This window comes from Brassica napus, chromosome C3 (genome assembly GCF_020379485.1).
Source record: "Brassica napus cultivar Da-Ae chromosome C3, Da-Ae, whole genome shotgun sequence".
Taxonomy (NCBI): Eukaryota; Viridiplantae; Streptophyta; class Magnoliopsida; order Brassicales; family Brassicaceae; genus Brassica; species Brassica napus.
Window position 1 is genome coordinate 61,786,644 of NC_063446.1, and position 21,837 is coordinate 61,808,480.

The following is a 21,837-nucleotide window of genomic DNA, read 5'->3' on the forward strand; positions in this document are numbered from 1 at the left end:
TCTTAGTTTTTGATTCTGTCCTGGTTTTTTGATTCTAGAGATATTGGATCCGCTCGATTATATATGAAATTCAGTTTAATTTTGTTTTTTTTATGGTACGGTTCAATTTCTTGGTTTCCGATAAATGTGCTCAAATCTATATTTTATCTTATATAAAAATTTGTGTAAAAATCATTTATTTAATTCTAAAATAAATCGGCGCGGATCAAAATCTAGTGATCTTTACAGTAAAGAACAAGTATTGTCGATTCAAAATCTAATCAATTAAGAAACACGAATAAAAAAAAACAGTTTAATATGTTTAGTTTCTGAAATCCGACAAGACAAGAACTCAACAACCAGACAGAAAAGACCAAAGACTATGATGTTCATATTGTTCTGTTTTGGATCCATGATGGGTAGCTTTATGAAAAATAGAACAATTTATACAAAGCACGACATAGAGGAACTACTTAGAAAGAAAACTGTCACAAAGGAGACGACTTTGAAACGGTTTCTTCTTTCTATCTCACAGCATCATCCACTGCTGCTTCTGGTTACAAGAAATAACATGTGATGGCTTCGGTTTGTGAGCAAGCTACTATTGAGTTCTAAATCCAATGGTTCCAAGAGATTTAAACGTTACCTACACGTTTGAATTCCTTTCAAGGGTTGCTTTTATCATCCTTGCTGGCATCTTTTCCAGTCTTGTCATTTTTATCACCCTCATGTGGTGTATACTGACCGGTGGATGAGGGTGAATAACCAGGAAGTGTTGGTGAGTAACCTGCGCTTGGGCTGTAGTCAGGGCTTGCTCCTGAGCTGTATGGGCTGAGACAGATTTCAACAGAAAGAACAACAACTCAGTTACACTTTTGCAGAATCCAAATGCAAAAGAAAATGTAGTTGGTGAAGTAATTCTAAATGTCATCGACGCACACTACAGAAAATCTATGGACTGAGACAGATTCAACAATAAGAAACAACAACTTTGCAGAACCCAAATGCCAAAGAAAATGTAGTTGGTGAAGTTGGTCTAAATGACAGCGATGCATACAACAGATTCAAGTGGGTAAAAACCGAACCTGCTGGGACTGTATGTTGGACTTGAAGGTGAATACGATGGAGATGTGGGTGAGTAGGATGGTGATGTAGGGCTGCAGAGTAAGAAAATTTATGAATAGTTAACAAAATAAAGAAACGACAAGGGATTATGACAGCTTCAAAGTTGGTAGAAAGAACAAACACACTACAGAGCAGATTACTACTGACCTGTAGTTTGGAGATGTAGGACTGTAAGGGCTAGCTGGTGATAGTCTTGCATTGCTAGGAGAGTAAGCCAGAGATGGACTGTATTTAGCAGACTGAGGGTTGTAGCTTGGAGATGTCGGACCGTAACTAGGAGACGTTGGACTGTAGCTTGGAGATGTAGGGCTGTAGCCAGGAGACGTAGGGCTGTATGCAGGTGAAGTAGGGCTGTAAGAAGGAGATGTTGGACTGTAGGAGGGTGAAGTAGGGCTGTAAGAAGGCGATGTCGGACTGTAAGATGGTGAAGTTGGACTGTAAGATGGAGAGGTAGGGCTGTATGCAGGTGACGTTGGGCTGTATGCAGGAGAAGTTGGACTGTAAGCAGGTGAAGTTGGACTGTAACTCGGGGATGTTGGGCTGTAGCTTGGAGACGTTGGACTGTAGCTTGGAGACGTTGGGCTGTAGCTAGGAGACGTTGGGCTGTAGCTAGGGGAGGTGGGAGAATATGAAGGACTTGTTGGAGAATAAGCAGGGCTAGTTGGGCTATAGCCAGGAGAACTAGGACTGTACGTGGGAGAAGTGGGACTATAGCCAGGAGAAGTCGGACTGTATCCAGGTGAAGTCGGACTGTAACCAGGAGAAGTAGGACTGTAACCAGGAGAAGATGGGCTGTAGCCTGGAGATGAAGAAGGAGAAAACGCCATTCCACCAACATATGGAGAAAACTGAGCATCTGACATTGGAGACAACCGCATATTTGGACTCAGGAGGTAGTTTGGGGACATCATGCTTTCATGATAAGGAGTTCCTGACATTGGCGAGCGAGCAGGAGTCATTCCAAACTCCAGTCCATCCATATAGCTAGGGAGCTGAAGTTCAATTGCATTCTTCAGCATCTCATCATTCAGATAGAGTTCGCAGTCTCCTGTTCCAATAGGTGCAAGCTGGCCGAGCATAATATTTTCCGTAACACCACGCAAGCAGTCTGTCTCAGCATAAGCTGCAGCATCCAGCAGAATATCGACAGTTTCTTCAAATGAGCACCTCATCAGAGGCCCAGTATCATTTCTGTTGATACCATGTCGAGTGATCGCCATCAGATGACCTCGATAGGTCATTGTATCACACAATATGGCAAGATGGCGGTAATTCACATAAGAGCCATCAAAGGATATCACAACTCGAAGCTCATCCAACAAAGCACGACGAACTGCTTCAATTCCAAGAACTTCAATAATCTCAATCAAGTGATTGCTTGTTGTCCTCTTTGGATCCACATCTTCGTGGCACATAACAGCCAGCAGATTAACGCCTTCTGTATCTAACATCCACTCCTCCGATGTCTTGAATCCTTCATCCTCATCAAACTTGCTTTTTCTAACCTGCTTAATGAACACCTTGTTGATGTCTGGAATGCCCCTGAGCGCCATTTCTGTCAGCATGTTGCTCTCAATCTTTTTAAGGAAAACATCATCTTCAGCTGATTCATCTTGCGCTTCTCCTTTGGCTCCCTCGTCATTCATAATCCGGATCCGAAGGATCAGTTTCTCCGCATTGTCATCATTAAATATGCAGGTCAGGTCATCATCAAACTCCAGGTTGATCTTCTCTGCTATATCTGCCATACTCAACTTCTTGTCAACCATCATTTCACGATTTAACTCAATACGAAGCAGCCAAGGAGATATTTTATCTGGAGAGACATCTTCATCTGGCATTTCATAGTAGGACCTCACAAATTCAAAATCTTCTTCGATAATGGTACTCATCGGATCCGGGTCATACCAAACCTCCGTGGCTTGAGTGACACTCCTGAGAGTAGTATACTCCAAAGCGCACTGAACAGTTTTAGCCCCCTCTTTTGATTTGCTAGCTTCTGGTGTAAGGTAGACAGATAGGGAAGGTGTTTTAATCCTTTTAGCGACGTTAATAATCTCTCGCAGCCTGGGAACACCGAGTGTAACATTCTTCGCACTGACACCAGCATAATGGAAAGTATTCAAAGTCATCTGCGTAGCAGGCTCTCCAATTGACTGAGCAGCAACACAACCGATCATTTCCCCGGGAGCTACAAGCGACTGTAAGAACCTTGACTCTATCTCACCAATAACCCACTCAAAAGCCTCACGGCTGAGCTTGTATTCCTCCAAAACCCTTTTACTAGCAAGAGTGCTTCGAAGCAAAATGTTGAAGAACAGTGTGGCATTTTTCTGTGCTTCTACACTCAATCCATCTTCACCAGGAACAACCAACAGCCTCTCCTGTAATTTATCAACTGCATCAACAATCTCAACAGGGTGCATATCCGAAATCTTGCGCAAGTCAATCTTGAAAGTCTTCTGTGCATTCCAGATATGCCTCTTGATGTTCACAGGTAATGGCCAAGTGCTATCACCATTTGTAGCAATTTCAGTCCCGAGTTGAAATCTATCAGCCTCGAGTTTCTGATATTCTGCATCAAATACATCACGCAACTCCCTGATCCCTTTCAAGTCCTCAAGATGTTCATCACTTAGGTATGTAGGATTCCAGTTCTCGTCGTCAATCTCGTACTTGAACGTCCTATCAAACTCTGCTTTCTTCATTTTCAAGGAATCCAGCTTCTGAGATTCTATCCACACAGCATCCATACCATCTTCCCCATAGAGAAACTGAATGACATCACCCAACGAGTTTCTGACGGTCCCATCATACTTAACCATAATATCCTCCATAGCCTTGACCAATCGCCTCTGAATGTATCCAGTTTCTGATGTCTTCACGGCAGTATCAATAAGACCTTCCCTTCCTCCCATGGCATGGAAAAAAACTCTTGAGGAGTCAGCCCACGCAGATACGAATTCTCGACAAACCCACGACTTTCAGGCCCATAGTCATCTTTGGTGAAATGCGGTAACGTCCGGCCATCAAATCCAAATGGGATCCGCTTCCCTTCCACATTTTGCTGACCAACACACGCTGTCATTTGAGAAATATTGATGAAACTTCCTTTGGATCCTGCTGTCACCATGGCCTTCAGGTTATTGGTTTCTGCTAAACTCTTTTGAGCACTACTTCCAGCATCGTCACGAGCTTTATTCAAAACCTATAAGAGCAGTTTATGAGTCAGAATATGTAAGAAACTCAATGACACTGAAACGTTTAGGTTATCAAACGTTGTAAATGACAAAGATCAATAAAGAAGAGCGCTTATGATTAACGAAATACGGAGATCTTTGTTACAATTCTCTCTTCCTCTCGCTAACAAATCTCAACCTCTCCCATAGACAAAGGATAAAGTAACTAACCCATGATTATTCCTAATGAACTACGGTTACTTGCTTTTATCTTAATAAGGAGTCACTCATATCAGAGACGCACCAAATGAAAATTATTATCGAGACATTAACGTACCTGGTTAACTCTGTTCTCAAACGTCTCGGTCATAGTTCGCCCCGGTTCAGGATCCAATTTCTTTTCCTGGAACTGACGGATAAGGTCTTTCACGGCGGTTTTTGCACAAGAAATAGTCTCATTAATTTTCTCCATTGTTTGCGAATCAGCAATAGTATCACCGATTCCAATGGTAAAACCATTTTGCAGAAGCCAGTAGTTGACCAGCCATTGAGTATGACCGAGGAACTTCCTAGCTGCATCAGGACCAACCTCTTCCCTATAAACCAAGAAAAGAAAAATGTACACAAACCACGATCAACACTACATATCTTGATGTTAATATTTTGGTGTCAAGTGAACAGGATGCATCAGCTTACCAAATAACATGAACGAGACTCCCATTACCGGTACCAAGGGTCTTTTTGCAGAGAGTTCCGGCAAGAAGTTCTCCTCTTTCAATTCTCACTTGGGTATCCCCTGGAGTTATGTATCCAGTCTCTGCATCTGAGTGCCAAGCAGAGTACCTGAACAGATTTATCTGCTTTGGTATGATAAGATTGAAGACTTGTTTGCCAGTCCAAAGAGGTCGTGGCTTCAGAATTGTAGGAGCTGGAACTTTCCCATCGAAGTCTTGCCACCACATAAGCGTATTCATGAATACATCCTGTACATGGAAAAGATATCAGCAGAGGAATTAGGTTACTTTTAATTAACAAAAAGAGAACTTCAGCAAGTAATCGCTAAAGAAATGATTACCTTCTCAATAAAGGTATCTCTTTTTGTGATTTTACGGCATCCTAGAAGGGTATCCTGCACAATACCCATCACAGGCCGATTTGCCTGAGGAGAGACAATACATTTAGGAACCATCATCAGCTCCAACACCTCGGCTCTGGTCTCGAATGACTGTGGTACGTGCATGTTCATCTCATCCCCATCGAAATCAGCATTGTAAGGAGAGGTGACAGACAAATTCAGACGGAAGGTCGAATATGGCATGATCCTAATCCTGTGACCCATGATAGACATTTTGTGCAGACTTGGTTGACGATTGAAAAGAACAAAATCGCCATCAATTAAGTGCCTCTCCACTTTGTATCCAAGTTCCAAATGATGATCACTGCTCTTCTTAAGGTACCGAAGATCTAGTCTCTGGCCATCATCCCGAATGATATATTTCGCCCCAGTCTTCCCAGGTGGAGGATGTGGTCCATAATCAACAAGCTCCTTCAATCTGCCAATGAAATATTGTTAACAAAACATGGAGGAGGACTCTCTTTATATAAAATAAACGCCAAACATACTAACCTCTCAATGTTGTATGGAGTAACTGTTTCTGGGTATGTGAGATTCAGGGCAATACTCCACGGTACACCAAGTTCATCGATATTTATTGTTGGATCTGGTGTAATAACAGTACGTGCCGAGAAATCCACACGTTTTCCCATCAAATTTCCCCTGATCCTGCCTTCCTTTGCCTTCAGCCTACTACAAATTGATTTAATAGGCCTCCCTGATTTTTGAGTAGCTCTTGGCTGTCCAGGCAGCTCATTATCAAAATAGGTTGCTATATGGAACTGCAGGAGTTGTGTAAACTCTGAAATAATGTGAGCTGGGGCTCCGTTCTTTTCCTGTCTTTTCAAGTTCTCGTTGTGCCGAATAATCATAGCTAGCTGATGAGTCAAGTCATCCTGCATCAACAAGAAGCATGAACAAGGCGACACACAATCAGTTGGCATAGTCAAAAATGAAGATAATATTTTCCCGTCAGACTAAATCTGCACTAGGAGCTAAGCAACTTTTTTATTCGGTAAAGAAAAGCCAGACTTGCCTCACTCCTGGAAGTGGCATCCATCATAACAGATGGTCTAACAGGGGGTGGAGGAATAGGAAGGACTTCTAGAATCATCCAGTCAGGCCGAGCATACTTAGGGTTAAACCCTAAGAGCTGACAATCCTCATCACTAATCCTCTTTAAAACACTCAAAACCTGCAAGAATTTCACATGGCATCAGATTACCCCAAACATGAACGGATATGTACATTAGAAATGGAAAGAAAAGAGACGAACCCTGTCAGCGCCAAGTGTTTGTTTCCTTTCTGCAGGCTCTGGAAGCTGGTCTATTTCATCGTTTTTCTTCTTTGTAACCTTAAACTCTGCAATCATCTTCATTCCCTCAATAGTGATCTTAGGTTGCGTTGCACCACATCCACCACGGCTTTTCTTCACAGGCTCGTCTGTGTCTTGGGTTTGAACATCATCAATGTCATCACCACCTTCACACTTGGTCTTGTTTTTGCAAGCATCCAGAATCTTCTTAAGCCTATTCTTGGGATTCTTAATCTTCATGGCCTGCTTAAACTTATGCTCATCCTTCACGAAAAAAAAAACAACAAATTGGATTAAAAATACTCAATACAGTTCCAATCTATCCTCCGTCTCTAAGAATCATAATCACATTGACATTCGTTCACACCTCATCAGCTAGGATCTTGGAGCAGTTGAAGCAAACACAACGCATGATACTCAACACGGTCTTCATGAAACCCACATGATACATAGGCTTAGCGAGCTCAAGATGCCCAAAATGCCCAGGACACTCGGCCATGTTAGCCATACACGTCTCACACTTGACCTTCCTATCAATCGTTCCAAGCCGAGTATCACTCAACCCTCCCACCTTAGGTTTACCCTTCTCCGTGGTCTCACTATGCTCCACGTGTATAACAGACATTTGCCTCTGCAAAACAAAAAGCCATTAGATCATTAGACTGAGAAGAACAAGCTCATCAACTAAGCCTATTCGATTTCAAATAGACGGAGGAGCAATAAGCTAGAGAAAGGAGGATTACGATCTCATCGGGGCTGAGAATCCCAAACTGGACCACACGGACTTTGGAGACCTCGGCCGGAGAGAACGGAAACCGCGTATCCATGGCGGCGGAGCTCCGATCAAAGACGGATTCGAAAGAATCGAGAACCCTAGAACGCGGATTGAAAGAAAGGATTCAAATTGGAATTAAACCCCGATTGGTGTTTTCCCTTTCTTTCAAATGAGTGAGTTTGCAGTTTACTTGAGCTAAATTTTTTTTTTTTTTTTTCGTTTTGTTGGGAGACGACCAGATCTGGATTTCTCTCGTCTCTTCGCAGGAGAGGAACGAGCAAAGATAGATTTCGATGCCCTAAGCTCTGTATTTATAGAAAAATGTCCCCGCAGAGTCGGTTTTAATGGGCCGTAAATGACTGAGGCCCAACTATCATTTATCTGTTTCTGTAATCTATTTATAGAAAAACGGCGCCTTGGAGGTCGGTTCGGACTAGCCGGGGCCCCAATTATAATTCTTTACTTTTTCCCTAACTTGGGATGAAACGTGGAAGCCTCCTCGTTCCGGTGGTTTAACTAAGGGTTCATTAATGCTTTTACACCAGTAGGTCTGAGTTGCAGATTTATGGAGAAAAACGTACAAGAGATATTCGGCATGACACAAAAAGTACCATCATGCATGGATCTCATAGGCCGGCTCAAGATGATGCAGTCAGACGTGAATCCTCATAAGGCATGTAAAATTACCGGCTGTAGAATCGTCTTATAATATTTCTCATAGTTTGTAATAGTATAATTAACCATCGACGAGCAAAAAAAAAAACTTAGGGATGAAACATGAAAGCCATGTGTCTTTGCCTCTTTGGCTACCAAGAGTTCAAGATTCGGTTTAGTTGGTTTAGGTTTCTTGTTGTATTCCGGTTTACTGTACCGATGCAACGAATTTTTATGCAAACACACATGAAAAAGGAAAGTAGTTTTCTCAAAAGAACCATTAAGCTCGGCTTGTTTTAATTTACTTTTGTTGGTGAACTTAGTTCATATTCTTAACATTACAATTAATTAAGTAGGGTTAATTAGTCTTTTTGGGGAATAAAAATGAAATACAATAAGCAGGCTAATTCGCTAAGATATATGATGACTAATGTGTTAATAATAATATAACCAGTCTTTGTATCTTTCTTTTCTTTTTTTCTTAACCAGTCTCAATCTTATACATGTAATGTAGCAATTGACAAGTTTATTCAAAATACATTTCAGCTACTGGTTTAACTTTCATATTCATTGCATGAGAAGTGAGAGCACTATGGGATAAAAATGGTCGTGAACAAACCAATGTAGGATTTATGATCTATGAGTAAAACGATGACGACAATAGTAACCTCACTTAACTATATTGGTGAAAGCTAAACAGTATACTTGAAATACCAAACAATAAAGAAAAAAAGACAAAAATAACACTAAATCAAGTTTATGTTCCCAAACTAGCACTCAAAGTCAAAAATCATAAAAATAGCACTTAATGTTTTATCAAAAGTCACAAACTTAGGGTTTAGAGTTAAAATGTGGGGTTTAGGATTTAGGGTTTAGAGTTTAGGGTTTAGAGTTTAGGGTTTAGGGTTTAGGGTTTAGAGTTTAGAGTTTAGGGTTTAGGGTTTAAAGTTTAGGGTTTAGGGTTTAGGGTTTAGAGTTTAGGGTTTAGGGTTTAGAGTTGAGAAATGAGGTTTTGGGGATAAGATTTCAAATTTTGAAAAATAAAAAAATTAAAATTTTCAAAGGATAAAATTAGAAATGTGCTATTTTGGTCATTTAAATTTTTGAGTGCTATTTTTGTGATATAAACTTAAAAATGTGCTATTTTGGAGATTTGCCCAACAATAAAGGTTCTAGCAATTAATTAACTAACAGCAAGTGGCTCAAAGCTAGAAAATAAGAAAAGAATCCCTATGGCCTATGCTGTAAGAATTTATAACTATGCAATTAGGTTGAAACTTTAAGATATCTATAATTCATCTTAGTATAGGAAATGCCTAACTCCTTAAATAGCCCCAACGGAAACTAAACATAATTTATTTTTAATACTGAGTTGAATTAACTAGTTTATTTCACTATTCTTGTCTACAGTTCTTAAAATTTCTTAAAATACAGATACGTGTCTTTGCAATATATGTGTTAAAAAAAAAAAAAGTCTTTGCAATATACAATTCTTTTCTTAACTTGATTTCAAACTATATTTAGCAGGAAATTTGATATAAATGTCCATCTAGATTATATAGAGAATGAATTGACGAGAGATGAGAGTTGATAAAATTAAATTATTGATCTACCCTATTCTCTCTACTAAAGCAGAGTAATAGATATGGTGGTTAATAAGTACATGGATGTTTATAGATTCCATCATCTTCAAATGCATGTTTTCAGTGGGTTCTTGAAAACTTATAGATAAAACTCAAATGGCCAAGAAACCGTATCACCTCCGTCATCAGCCGCGTAAATCTTCATCGACGACTACGCAGGCTTTCACAGTTATCATTCTTCTACTCTTCTTCATTATGATTCTTCTCGGTCTCGGTATCCTTTCACTACCTAGCACCAGCAGGTCCTCTTCAAGGCCGGTTGATTTGACCACAATTGTACGGGATAGCGAGGAGAGGTTAGGGTTTCTGTTTGCTTGTTTGGCAAGTTATCTTCATTTCCTGGTTGAGTAATAGATATGAATTTATCAAGCAGGGAGAGTTATGGAAATGAAGATGTACTCGTGGGAGCCTAGAGCTTTCCTTTACCATAATTTCCTGGTAACTATGTTTGCTAAAATTGTGATACAGATATGTTATATGCTTGATCAAGAACTCAACTTCACCAATCACCATGCTTATTCATGTTGTTAAGATGTTTCTTGTCACACAAGCTATGAAATTTTAACTTGGTTTAAAATTTCACATGTGTTTATAACTTACTTCATTATGCGTATTCATATAGTTACGATGGTTCTTATCACACAAGCTATGAAATCTTAACTTGGTGAAATTATTTTCCCACGTGTTGTTTATTCTTATAGTTAAGGTACTTTTTGTCGCACAAGCGATGAAATCTCAACTTTGGTTTAAATTTTCCCATGTGTTTAGATCTCTTTCTCCGCCAATCAAATCTGACAGGAAACACATGTTCATGTTTGAGATTATAAGTATACATTTTGAAAGTTTTTGGAATTTTGATCTTGGGACATGTGTGTTCTTTAAAATTTTGTAAGACAAATGAAGAATGTGAGCACTTGATTAGCATGAAAAAGTCAAAGGTGGTTGATGTGCAAACTGGAGGGAGCAAAGACAGCAGGTTATGTTACTCATTGATGTCTTTTTTTCCCCTTCAAGTTTGATTTTGGATTCTTTAGAACCCTAACTTTTGCAACTCTATTAGCGTGCAGAGTACGAACAAGTTCAGGAACGTTTCTTAAAAGAGGGCAAGACGAAATAGTGGAAGAGATTGAGAATAGAATTTCAGATTTCACCTTCATTCCTGTAGGTACGTAGCTTCTGTCCTTTTAGTTCTCCAAAACTTGATACACTTTCAAACCGAACAAAAAGAACTTGGTCGTCTAAGATTATCAGTTATGTTTTTCTATTTTAGTCTATAATTTTCTTAGAGACTCTTCTTGTGGTGTTAATGTGACGTAAATGTAGAAAATGGAGAAGGGCTACAAGTTCTCCACTATGAAGTTGGGCAGAAATATGAGCCTCATCATGACTATTTCTCAGACGAGTACAATGTCAAAAGAGGAGGGAACCGAATAGCTACGGTACTCATGTATCTGTATGTAAACTATAAATCTTCACAATCTTTATCATGATCATCAATGCGCTAGATGTAATAATCTTTCTTCCTTTGATTCTACTACTATCGTAGCTCGGACGTTGAAGAAGGCGGAGAGACGGTTTTCCCTGCAGCTAAAGGAAACATTAGTGATGTCCCGTGGTGGAACGAGCTCTCACAATGTGGTAGAGAAGGACTCTCTGTTTTACCAAAGAAGAGAGATGCTTTACTCTTCTGGAGTGCGAGGCCTGATGCGACCCTAGACCCTTCAAGCTTGCATGGTAAGAAAGAGAGATAGATTGCCCTTTTTTTTAACCAGTGATCAAAGGGAACAAGTGGTCATCAACTAAATGGTTTCACTTTAACGAGTACACGGCTTGAATAAAATGAAGATGGCTTTTTAAGAGGTTTAAGCTCTCTTAATCTCACTTTAGTATTGATTACTTTGTATTGTCTCTGATTGTTTTAATGTCTCTGTCGTCTTTTGCAGGTTTACATGATCAAATCTAACTAACAACATTAACTAGTATGTGTATCATTTTCAATTTCATCCTGATACGTCTCTTACGAGCTCTCAAACTCTGCAGCAGCTTTTAGCAACAAAAAAAAAAAAAAACTCTGGAGCAACTAAATCACGTTTTCACCTTTAATTAAGTAAACTGATGGAGTTGATGTTAGCTTATCAACTACAGTAAAAAGACCTAAATCTTATTGTTTGATAGACAATACAATAAATAAATGTATACCGATCAATTTTTTCCTGGTATAACAAAAGAGTGCTCATATTTTATTTGAAATTTAGAAAACGACTTGTGACAATGGTTCCAAGTGACTGTAGCAAGAAGCGAAAACATAAGACAGAGAAAGCAAAGTTCACATTGACATGAAGTCCCTCGCGGCTTACCAGATTTATTACTGTTTGATCAGATTCCTGATTACGTATTGCAATATACCTCCGTGATTGAAGTAAGCCAACTCCACCTGCCATTTCAAATCCATCTTACTTAACATCGGTCTGCTTAAAAGCCACAAGAATCAAGACGAGTTTTCTTAATTTTTTTACCTCTGTGTCGAATCGGAGTGTACTTGTGAAAGATTTGCCATTGTTTGTAATGACCGTTACATCTTGTCCTGGTTTGATCTCACTGACATTGTTTGGAAGCTCAATGGTGTAAAGCTCCTCGCCTGTTAAGCCTAGAGTCTCGGCATCTTCTCCTGTCTTGAAGCACAATGGTATGATTCCCATTCCCACCAGATTGCTTCGGTGGATTCTCTCGAAGCTCTTTGAGATCACAGCCTTCACTCCCTGTTGTTGTAAAATACATTTTATAACCATGTAAAATATTAGGTTTGTTAAAGACGAAAAAGCATATAAGCCAGAAATGTACCAGAAGCATTGGACCCTTAGCAGCCCAATCACGAGAACTTCCACTTCCATACTCAGCACCAGCCAAAATGATTGTGTCACGTCCCTCGTTTCTGTATTTCTGGTACAGCATATAAAGAAAATACAATCTGATAAGAACAAAGCTACGAAACTGCTATTATTCTGTTTTCAAATCTTTTCATGATTAAAAGAGCTAGAAATTGATGTTATACCATGGCAGCATCGAAGACAGAAAGCTTCTCTCCACTGGGAATGTGGACTGTTTTGGGACCAACTTCCCCTTTCAAGTGTTTGTTGACAATACGGATATTGGCGAAAGTTCCTCTCGCCATTATCTCATCATTACCACGGCGACTCCCGTAAGAGTTGAAGTCTCTTCTATCCACCCCTCGTTCCATCAAGTACTTAGCCGCTGGACTGTCCTTGTGGATGCTACCAGCTGGTGAGATGTGATCAGTGGTTATACTGTCTCCGAAATTGAGCAAACAGTACGCGTCTTTCACACCATGTGGACCGGGTGGAGACATGGTCATGCCCTTGAAATAAGGCGGCTCGTGAATGTAAGTTGATTTCGGATCCCACTCGTAGAGTGTGCCTGACGCTACGGATAACTCGTTCCACATGGAGTTCCCTTTGGTGATTGCTTCATATGTAGCTTTGAACATGTCAGGAAGGACACTGGCTTGCACAACCTATAAAAACGAAACAGAGAATTTGACATCCCTTCTAATTATTAAAATCTCTTATTGTTTATGTATTGCACGAGCAGCCCGCAATATATTTACCTCGGCAACTTCTTTGTTAGAGGGCCATATGTCCCTGAAAAATATCTGTTTGCCGTCTTTCCCAGTTCCAATGGGCTCCGTCTCAAAATCAATGTCAACCTGCACGAACATTCATGGAAATTATTCAGTGCTTCATTTACATTATCAAGAATACTTAATTGTTGTGTAAGGATTTAGAGTAAGCATTAACATACAGTGCCAGCCAGTGCATAGGCTACGACAAGCGGAGGGGAAGCTAGATAGTTCGCTCTTGTTAATGGATGAACACGTCCCTCAAAGTTTCTGTTCCCGGACAACACAGCGGATGCCACCAAGTCTTGTACATTGATCAGAAATATATTTAGTTCCACCAACGAAAATTCAAGTGAATAAGCATTTCGTCATTACTCGAGGACTTACCATTATCAACTATTGCTGAAGCCACAGCTTCATGGATATCCCCCGAGTTTCCGATGCATGTGGTGCACCCATAACCAACTACACTGAATCCAAGCTGATTCAAGTATTTCTGCAAGCCACTGCAAGACTCAAAACTCAGGACCACATGATACCAGGAGGAAATAAATAACAAAACATTCAGTGGTGTATTTGCAGTACCTCTTTGCCAAGTACTTTGTTACAACTCCAGAGCCAGGAGCAAGACTAGTTTTAATCCATGGCTTAACCTAACAATGGAGAAATTTCAAACACTTGTATAACTTCCATTAGATATCAAAACATGTTCACACAAAAGAGATGGCTAGAAAGGACAGTGGTCAAACCTCCAGTCCTAGTTCGCAAGCCTTTTTTGCAACCAAGGCAGCGCCAAGCATAACACTAGGGTTTGAGGTATTTGTGCAACTGGTGATTGCTGCTATAACAACATCTCCATGTCTAAGCTGTGCTGGAGTTCCGTTAAAGTTGAACTCTACAGCCTTGCTCTGCGCTTCTTTTGGTACAGCAAACCCCTGAGAATATCATTGAGAAGTAGGATCACTAACCACAATTTTTGTATACTGGGACTAAATTGTGTTGCAGGACACAGTTGTCTATTGCACCAATTTAATGACTCAAACACCTCGACATTGTACTATTGTTAGAAAACCACTGTAACAGTTTTGCTAGATTGGCTATAATTTCCTACTAAACCCTCGGGACTGCAAGCATTCACATTAAGAATTTCTTCTGAACAAGAAAGAATAATTCTAACCTTGAATCCTACTCTATTATCCAAGCAAGAATGCCAGTCCGCTTTCATTTCCTTCAAAGGAACGCGATCATGTGGCCTGTTGCATAGAGAATAAATGTTATAATTAGAATAGATCCTAGAAAACTTATGGAGAACAATTTTGCTATTAGTACCTCTTGGGACCAGAAATACAAGGTTCCACATCCTCGAGATTCAATTCCAGATTTGCGGAGTATACGGTCTTACTCTCAGGCTGAGAGAAAGAAGTCCCCAAGTGGAGAAAATGTTATGCTCTATGATAGATGAAAATAGACAAAAGAAATGAGGTAACAGAGTCCAGGGTTTACCTCACTGTAGTCCACAAACATCTTGTTTGCTCGTAAATACGCCTCTATCATAGAGACCTGAAATTCAATTCACAAATTACTACCCTGATGGAAACGCAATCACACAAAAAAAGTAGATTACTCGTGTAAACCCTTACAGTTTCATCGCTCCTGCCTGTCAACTTGAGATACTGCAAAGTCACATGATCGACGGGGAAGAATCCCATGGTTGCACCGTACTCGGGAGACATATTAGCAATTGTAGCACGATCAGCTAAAGACAATTCTCTCATCCCTTCCCCTGTGTAGGAAAAAGTAATTGGATGCATATGTGAGTTAGCCTAGCTCAGTCGGGTACTGGGAAAGTAAAAGAAATGACATATATGGATATCAAGTTCTTCACGAATGTACCATAGAACTCTACAAACTTTCCAACTACTCCATGTTTCCTCAGCATCTGAGTCACTGTTAAGACCAAATCAGTAGCTGTCATTCCATCTCTTAGTTTACCCGTTAACTTGAAACCCACAACACCAGGCAGGACCATGCTCATTGGCTGTATAGAAAGAGATATATCCATGTTACAGTTTATAATAGAAGAAAAATCAGTAAAGTGTTCAAATCTCAACTGCAAAAGACTTCAGACAGTTAGTTCTGAGTTCTTGACAGAAAGAGCATATAATTCACCTGACCGAGCATGGTAGCTTCAGCTTCTATACCACCAACTCCCCACCCAGCAACACCGAGTCCATCAATCATAGTGGTGTGAGAGTCTGTCCCAACAACACTGTCTGGGTAAAGAAGTCCATTTGTGTTGAAAACAACTCTGGCAAGGTACTCTAGGTTGACCTGAAAATCGCAAAATTATAGAACTGTGAGGCATTTATATTGAATAAACATCAAAAAGACTCCCAACGTTACAGAAAAATACACTTATTCCAGAACTCTTATTACTTACTTGATGAACAATTCCAGATCCAGGAGGAACGACAAGCATGTTGTCAAAGGCATTGGAACCCCACTTAAGAAAAGCAAATCTTTCGTTGTTACGTTGGAACTCAAGCTCCATGTTGGCCTGCACTGCGTTCTCTGATCTCGCCACGTCCACTTGAACCGAGTGGTCAATGACAAGATCTACAGGGACCTGCATGTACAAAAAAAAACATTGTACCATACCATACAGACAAATGATATCATCTAATCTCAGTAAATAGCAGCGGGAGGAAACTAACCAGGGGATTAATCATATTAGAATCCCCACCGAGATTATTCATAGCATCTCTCATGCAAGCAAGATCAACAACTGCAGGGACACCAGTAAAGTCCTGAAAACAAACAGAAAAAAATGACTTTAAAATCAATCTATTTCCGGAGATCACAAACTTTTATCTCATTAAAAAATGCGGCTCTGAGATTTATGGGGTTTGAAACAATTACGAACTAAATGTTATTATATGATCAATATATAGTTTTTCTTAATACAAGCAAATCACAGGTTTCAACAAACTTATTATCTCATAAAGAACGTGTATAAGCACTCTTTCCGCAATTCACAGGGTTCAACAAGCAATTGATATCCCGAAGTCAAGTTGATTATGTTTGGCCTCCAAACAATTCTCAATCATGTGCCTTATCTTAGCCTGTGTATACCTGAAGAAGCACCCGAGCAGGTTTAAACGGAATCTCAACTTGTTTGGGAGAAGTATTCTCCCAATCAAGAATCTTCTCAACATCTTTGCTCTTGACTTGAAACTCATCACAGTTACGTATCGCTGATTCGAGAAGTATCCTAATGGAATAAGGAAGCTTATCTGCATCATCCACAACAACAACATCAGAAGAGAAAAATGGATCTCTGACTATTTTTGGTCATCAGATGGAAGCGAACTCACCGATCCTTGGATCGTTCAGAGCTGGCAAGCTGTAGTAGTTTCCGAATTCGCCACCGTCGGGCTTCTCTAGCGTCTTCAGTATGCTGCGGAAAGGATTCTCGGAAGCTGAAAACGCATCGGATCGAGGAGGCAAAAAAAATCAAATCAAATAACAAAGCCAAATAATGAATCGTTTTGGATCATAGACAGAGCTGGAGAGAGTAGGTACCCATGGATGAAGAAGCAAATCAGAGATCTGAGTTTGCGGAGTTGGCGATGCGATGAATCGGAAGACGACGATAAAGATTTTTATATGTTGGAATAAAAAAAATATCTGAAAATATGCGTGTGTGGGCTCTTCTCGTCAGAAGTGATGGCTGCTTTGATTTTTTTTTTTTTTCTGAATATTCTGTTTTTTTTTTTTTGCATGAATAATAATTTAATTAACTATTTTATTCTCTGATCCTTCCACCTTACATGTTTAAATGTTTAATATATGGCTGAGTCGTATGTGCCATGACCCAAAAAAAAAAAAAAAAGTTCATCATGCATCGAATAACTTTTCCTTTTTTATGTTTGGAATAACTTAGATAGAGTTTCATGCAACTTCTTTTTTTTTTTTTTTTTTTGATAAAATTCATGCAACTTCTTGGTCAATTAATTTTCACATATCGCACTAACGTATATTAGTTGTCTTCATCAGTTCTTCTTTGATATATTATACATGTGGCAAACTCATTTCAGTTGATAACAAACAGACACGTCATCAAAACACTACAAAAAATAATAAATGAATGCACATTTTGTTGTTAAATCATCATTAATTCATTATTACGATAAACTAACGCGATTTATCATTCATCGTTAATAGCTCGTCGTAACGGATAATTAGTCTTAAATATTACGACTAAATATATTAATCGTTAAATCGTCATAAACCTATTAGTTGTAAAGTAGATATAATGTTATGTCCTACTAAATGGTTGTATATATGTCTTTAAACATTCGTCGTGACATAGACGTACACGTTGTCGTTGAAATCATGTTAAACAGATTGTAAATATTACGACGAATGTATATCAATTGTTGACGTAAATTCAAAAATTTAAAATAAAAATCTAATATCTCTTATATACTAAAACACAAGTCAGTCTACCAATCAAATTGTGACACATGGATCCTATTTCTTATTTTAAAAATTAAAAATTGTTTATAAAATAATGAAAGCAAAAATAAAAATGGAAAAAAGAAGAGTAACACACTTTCTTAACAATCCAGTTCAATTCAATAATCTCTTTCCAACAGTTCTTCTTGCCTACACCTCCACGATCACCATTCACGTCAATCTCTCTTATAACTACCTTCACTCCATCATCTATATTTCTGCAATGTCATTGTAAGGTTCTCTTACTCAAATCCACACAAAGGATCTTCTCCAAGATAAATTGATATTTGATGTATCATCTCATCTTTTCTCTCCTTTTGTTGCTTAATTTCTCTGGATCTCATTATTTTCTATGCCTTTTCACTATGATATTTATGTATCAAGCTCTCGCATGCAAGGTTTTTTAGAAAAAATCAGGCTTGTATCTTTTTTTTGGTAAAAAAACAGGTTTGTATCTTCTTTCTTCCAAATATGAGAATCTGAGATAGAGGGAGCGAAATAGAATATTTTATGTAAGTGTACAACTCTACATCCCTCAGAAACAGGAGAGAAGAAGATAAGACAAACTGGCTTTAACAAGAATGAAGTATTATTGGATCAACGTACAATCCAGCAAAATAAAAGCCGAAACAAAATGAAGGACTTTTTTCTCCAACAAACGAAGGAGTAGAATCAGGTGTCCATAATCTGATAACAAGTGGTATTTTAGATCTTCTCTAATTCCTTTTTTTTTTGTAACTGATCTTATCTGATTATTTTTCTTATGCTTTTCTTTAAAAGTATCTATTTTATTTTTGTAGCCTTTACTTGAAGAAATTCCATCAGTCAATATTAAAGATGTGATACAGCTTTCGAAAGAAGAAAATACATTAAAAACCAAACACTCTACCGGGGAAAAAGAGTATTAACAACTTTGATGATGCAGCAAAGCATTTACAAATCTGTAAGTTATGATCTGAGTGTTTCAAAAATATATATTTTTTAATTATAATAGAGCATGTCTATTATATACAAGTTGAATATTCTAAATATATCAAATCTCGTTTGTTTAGTTTTATTGTTTTTATTTTCCATTATATTAGAAATAAGGAGATTTATATTTTCAAGAGTATTTACAAAAAAATACAAACAAAACTGAATAGATTAAACATATTTTTTAACTACATTTATGCATGTTTGTATGTATCTTAACTTTCTATGAAAATTGTTTCCAGATATGTATATTATATCTCTGAAAAATCATAATAATTCTTATAAGGCTTCAAACTCTTTGTCTGAATGCATCCACTTCTAATTTTAGATGCCGGTGTGTGTTACTAACATAATGCTTAATTTTGATGAAAACAAAAATGAAACAACAACATTGGAATTGTACAATAAAAAGATCGTTTAAGTGCAATATTTCAAAAAAAAATACATCAGTTAAGTGCAAGTAAAAATTGATCCCGTGCTTAGCATGGGGTAATAATACTAGTATAGAAATATTCTAATATCCAAAATACAAGCCAAAAAAAATTCTTAAAGGTTAAAGTCGTTTCGGAACTCCAGCCGTTAAATCTGCCCGGAGTTGAGAATCTTCTTACCTTGCAGCACCGTAGGCTTCTGCCACCCTCGGGACATCGTTTACTTAAGCTTTTATATGCATTTGGAGTCTTTTCAGAGCTTTGACAGATTTAGATACTCATTTGAGGGAAATGGTGATTTTGGAGCATTTTGGAACCTTTTAGAGAGTTATGTTGAAATCAATAAGGCGTATCGATTATTGAATATAACCATCGATCGACAGATCACTTTCACCATCGATCGACAGAGAGCTATTGATGTCAATCGACGGCGAGCCATCCGCGAGAACATCATTTAAGGAAATCACAAGTTTTACCCAAAACTCCAAGTTACTGCACATAAGTCCATGGCCGCATGTTAGGTTATTTATTAGGGTTTTGTATCATTTTAGAGGCATGCCTTCTTGAGACTTCTCCCACCATTGTCACGCACTTGAAGAGGAGGTATACTTGATAGCTTGGAGAGTTTAGGAGAGGAGAGAGAGATCTGAACTTCATAACATAGAAGCTCTTGAACTCCCTTATTTTCTTACTTTATCTTGTTACTTTTCATACTCATTTCATTTTAGGTATTATTCAGATCATTATGACCATGTTTCTTATGAATATGTCTGAGTACTCTTATTGTTAGATTAGGGTTCTTCAAAGGGTGATTTATGTATTGTTAATATGAATTGTTGTTAGGGTATTTTAATAATTCTTCGTATAGTTGTTCTTAATGCTAAGTCTAGGATTGATAACCCTAAACCTAGATCTTACGTTTAACTAGCGCAAGCGGAAGCTTGGTTAGTAACCTCAAAGTAAACTAGTATGATCTAATTTACTAGATGCACATGGACGTTTGTCTAGAAAATTAGAGAACCTATTCAAACTTGCTCGCAAGCGTGCTAGAAGGAACGTCGATCGACAACTGCATAGTTGCATCAATCGACGGGCTGAAAGGTGAATCGATCAATATTCTCATAGAATCATCGATCGACGCTTTCTCAAGATCAACAAGCGACAACTGAGATCTTATATCTAGACATTAGATAATCTAAACAAACGAAAGTTGATAGATTATACCTAAGTTTGAGTTCGAGAACATATAATATATAATTCCTAAACAACTTAATTACATTTGGATACTTGTCATACCTGAGAATTATCCCAAGTCTATCCCTTTCCAAAACAGTTTACAACCTAAAACCATTAAATCGAACAATCACTTTGTTCAAAACCGATTTACTGCTTTAATCATAATTGTCTAGCTTTGCTTCGAAGACTACAAATCTATTGTGTAATCCTAGAGTCTCTGTGGATTCAACCCCTAAATATTACAACTGAACCTCTTATTTGAAAGAGTAATTCACTTATAGGGTAATTTGAGTGATATCAGAAGACACGAAAGAGCACATATGTTTGTGGTGGGCAAAGAGAAAGAAACTTGATCATCATCTTAGAAAATTCCTAAGGTATGATGGCTCTCTTTTCAAACATCCATGATTGCGTAAACTTTCAGGGGAAAGCTGGATCAGTACCAAGTTCTGAAGAGCTGACAGAAGCATTAACAAAACCATGATCTGTTTATATATATGTCGCTCATTGAAGTGGTATGAATCAAATAGTCCTCAACCGTTCAATCGTTAAACATGACTTTCCTGCAATTTTTGTTTATTTTGAGATTGGTTTTCTGATATATCTTGCTAGACACCTCTGCTTTAAGCTCTAAAGACATGGAGACATTAGGTCTTTCTCTGTTCCGACCAGACTTTCTCATCTGTTCTTTTACAGAAATTTTAGGTCAAGACGATTCTCCCGGTTCCGGAACCCTAAATCCGAACCGAACCCGAACCGAAAAATCCGACCCGTTATCCGACCCGAAACATAAAAATACCCGAACGGGTCTTGTAGAGTGGTACAAAAAATATCCGAACCCGAAGTGTTATTAACCGAACCCGAACGGGTAACCCGAAAAATCTGAAATTAATAGTCAATATAAATATTTTGAAATATATATAAGTATTCCAATTATTAAATTCAATATTTGCGGTAATATTATATATAATAATAAATATTAAAATTCTAATAAATGCTTTAAGAACACAATTAGTTATAAATAAATATTTTATAATTTGTTCATTGAAATAAAAAGTCTACTCTCTATAAGGCAATACATATTGTTTACAAATGATGTTTGTTTACAAATGATGTTTGTTTTCTTGCTTGATTTAACATTTTATTATTATTTTATCAATTTTATATGTGATAGACTAATTTTTATTTAATTTAGATGTTTTTCTTTATGTTTTGCTTCAAAAAATTTGTTTTTTACTTTGGTTATATCTGAACCAAAC

At 38.1% G+C, this 21,837-nt stretch overlaps 3 protein-coding genes across 3 annotated transcripts; 1 reads left to right on the forward strand and 2 right to left on the reverse strand.

The window, feature by feature from the left end:
- Nucleotides 1–278: 278 nt before the first annotated feature.
- On the reverse strand, nucleotides 279–7,768 carry LOC106361293 (DNA-directed RNA polymerase II subunit RPB1). The gene is given in 13 exon segments (XM_013801018.3): nucleotides 279–532; nucleotides 626–810; nucleotides 1,065–1,136; nucleotides 1,252–4,036; nucleotides 4,039–4,312; nucleotides 4,621–4,879; nucleotides 4,980–5,266; nucleotides 5,359–5,836; nucleotides 5,911–6,293; nucleotides 6,434–6,592; nucleotides 6,674–6,976; nucleotides 7,080–7,343; nucleotides 7,456–7,768. Coding segments are annotated over 12 exon segments (5,514 nt in total). The 5' UTR covers nucleotides 7,540–7,768; the 3' UTR covers nucleotides 279–532; nucleotides 626–644.
- A 2,112-nt stretch (nucleotides 7,769–9,880) lies between these two features.
- On the forward strand, nucleotides 9,881–11,747 carry LOC125583215 (probable prolyl 4-hydroxylase 8). The gene is made up of 7 exons (XM_048749848.1): nucleotides 9,881–10,109; nucleotides 10,158–10,222; nucleotides 10,678–10,760; nucleotides 10,819–10,949; nucleotides 11,108–11,237; nucleotides 11,331–11,518; nucleotides 11,728–11,747. The coding sequence occupies exons 1-7, from the start codon at nucleotides 9,881–9,883 to the stop codon at nucleotides 11,745–11,747; spliced, it is 846 nt and encodes a 281-aa protein (XP_048605805.1).
- A 256-nt stretch (nucleotides 11,748–12,003) lies between these two features.
- Nucleotides 12,004–17,199, reverse strand: LOC125583762 (aconitate hydratase 1-like). The gene is made up of 20 exons (XM_048751256.1): nucleotides 17,004–17,199; nucleotides 16,796–16,900; nucleotides 16,554–16,714; nucleotides 16,136–16,228; nucleotides 15,862–16,047; nucleotides 15,591–15,752; nucleotides 15,315–15,459; nucleotides 15,062–15,204; nucleotides 14,925–14,981; nucleotides 14,751–14,830; nucleotides 14,599–14,674; nucleotides 14,171–14,356; nucleotides 14,007–14,074; nucleotides 13,809–13,927; nucleotides 13,604–13,725; nucleotides 13,410–13,508; nucleotides 12,837–13,316; nucleotides 12,626–12,724; nucleotides 12,301–12,543; nucleotides 12,004–12,218 (listed from the first exon to the last, which is right to left on the reverse strand). Exons 1-20 carry the CDS (start codon nucleotides 17,005–17,007, stop codon nucleotides 12,150–12,152), a joined length of 2,697 nt encoding a protein of 898 aa, XP_048607213.1. The 5' UTR covers nucleotides 17,008–17,199; the 3' UTR covers nucleotides 12,004–12,149.
- Between the last annotated feature and the right edge of the window lie 4,638 nt (nucleotides 17,200–21,837).

Excerpts from the sequence above, each read along its gene's own strand:
- LOC125583215 (XM_048749848.1), top strand. The coding sequence starts at position 9,881 with ATGGCCAAGAAACCGTATCACCTCCGTCATCAGCCGCGTAAATCTTCA. Across the intron at positions 10,761-10,818 it reads GGAGGGAGCAAAGACAGCAG|AACCCTAACTTTTGCAACTC; the intron begins GTTATGTTACTC and ends TGGATTCTTTAG. Across the intron at positions 10,950-11,107 it reads TTTCACCTTCATTCCTGTAG|AAAATGGAGAAGGGCTACAA; the intron begins GTACGTAGCTTC and ends ACGTAAATGTAG.
- LOC125583762 (XM_048751256.1), bottom strand. Across the intron at positions 15,460-15,590 it reads AAGCTACCATGCTCGGTCAG|CCAATGAGCATGGTCCTGCC; the intron begins GTGAATTATATG and ends CTTTCTATACAG. Across the intron at positions 12,725-12,836 it reads CTGTCTTCGATGCTGCCATG|AAATACAGAAACGAGGGACG; the intron begins GTATAACATCAA and ends ATGCTGTACCAG.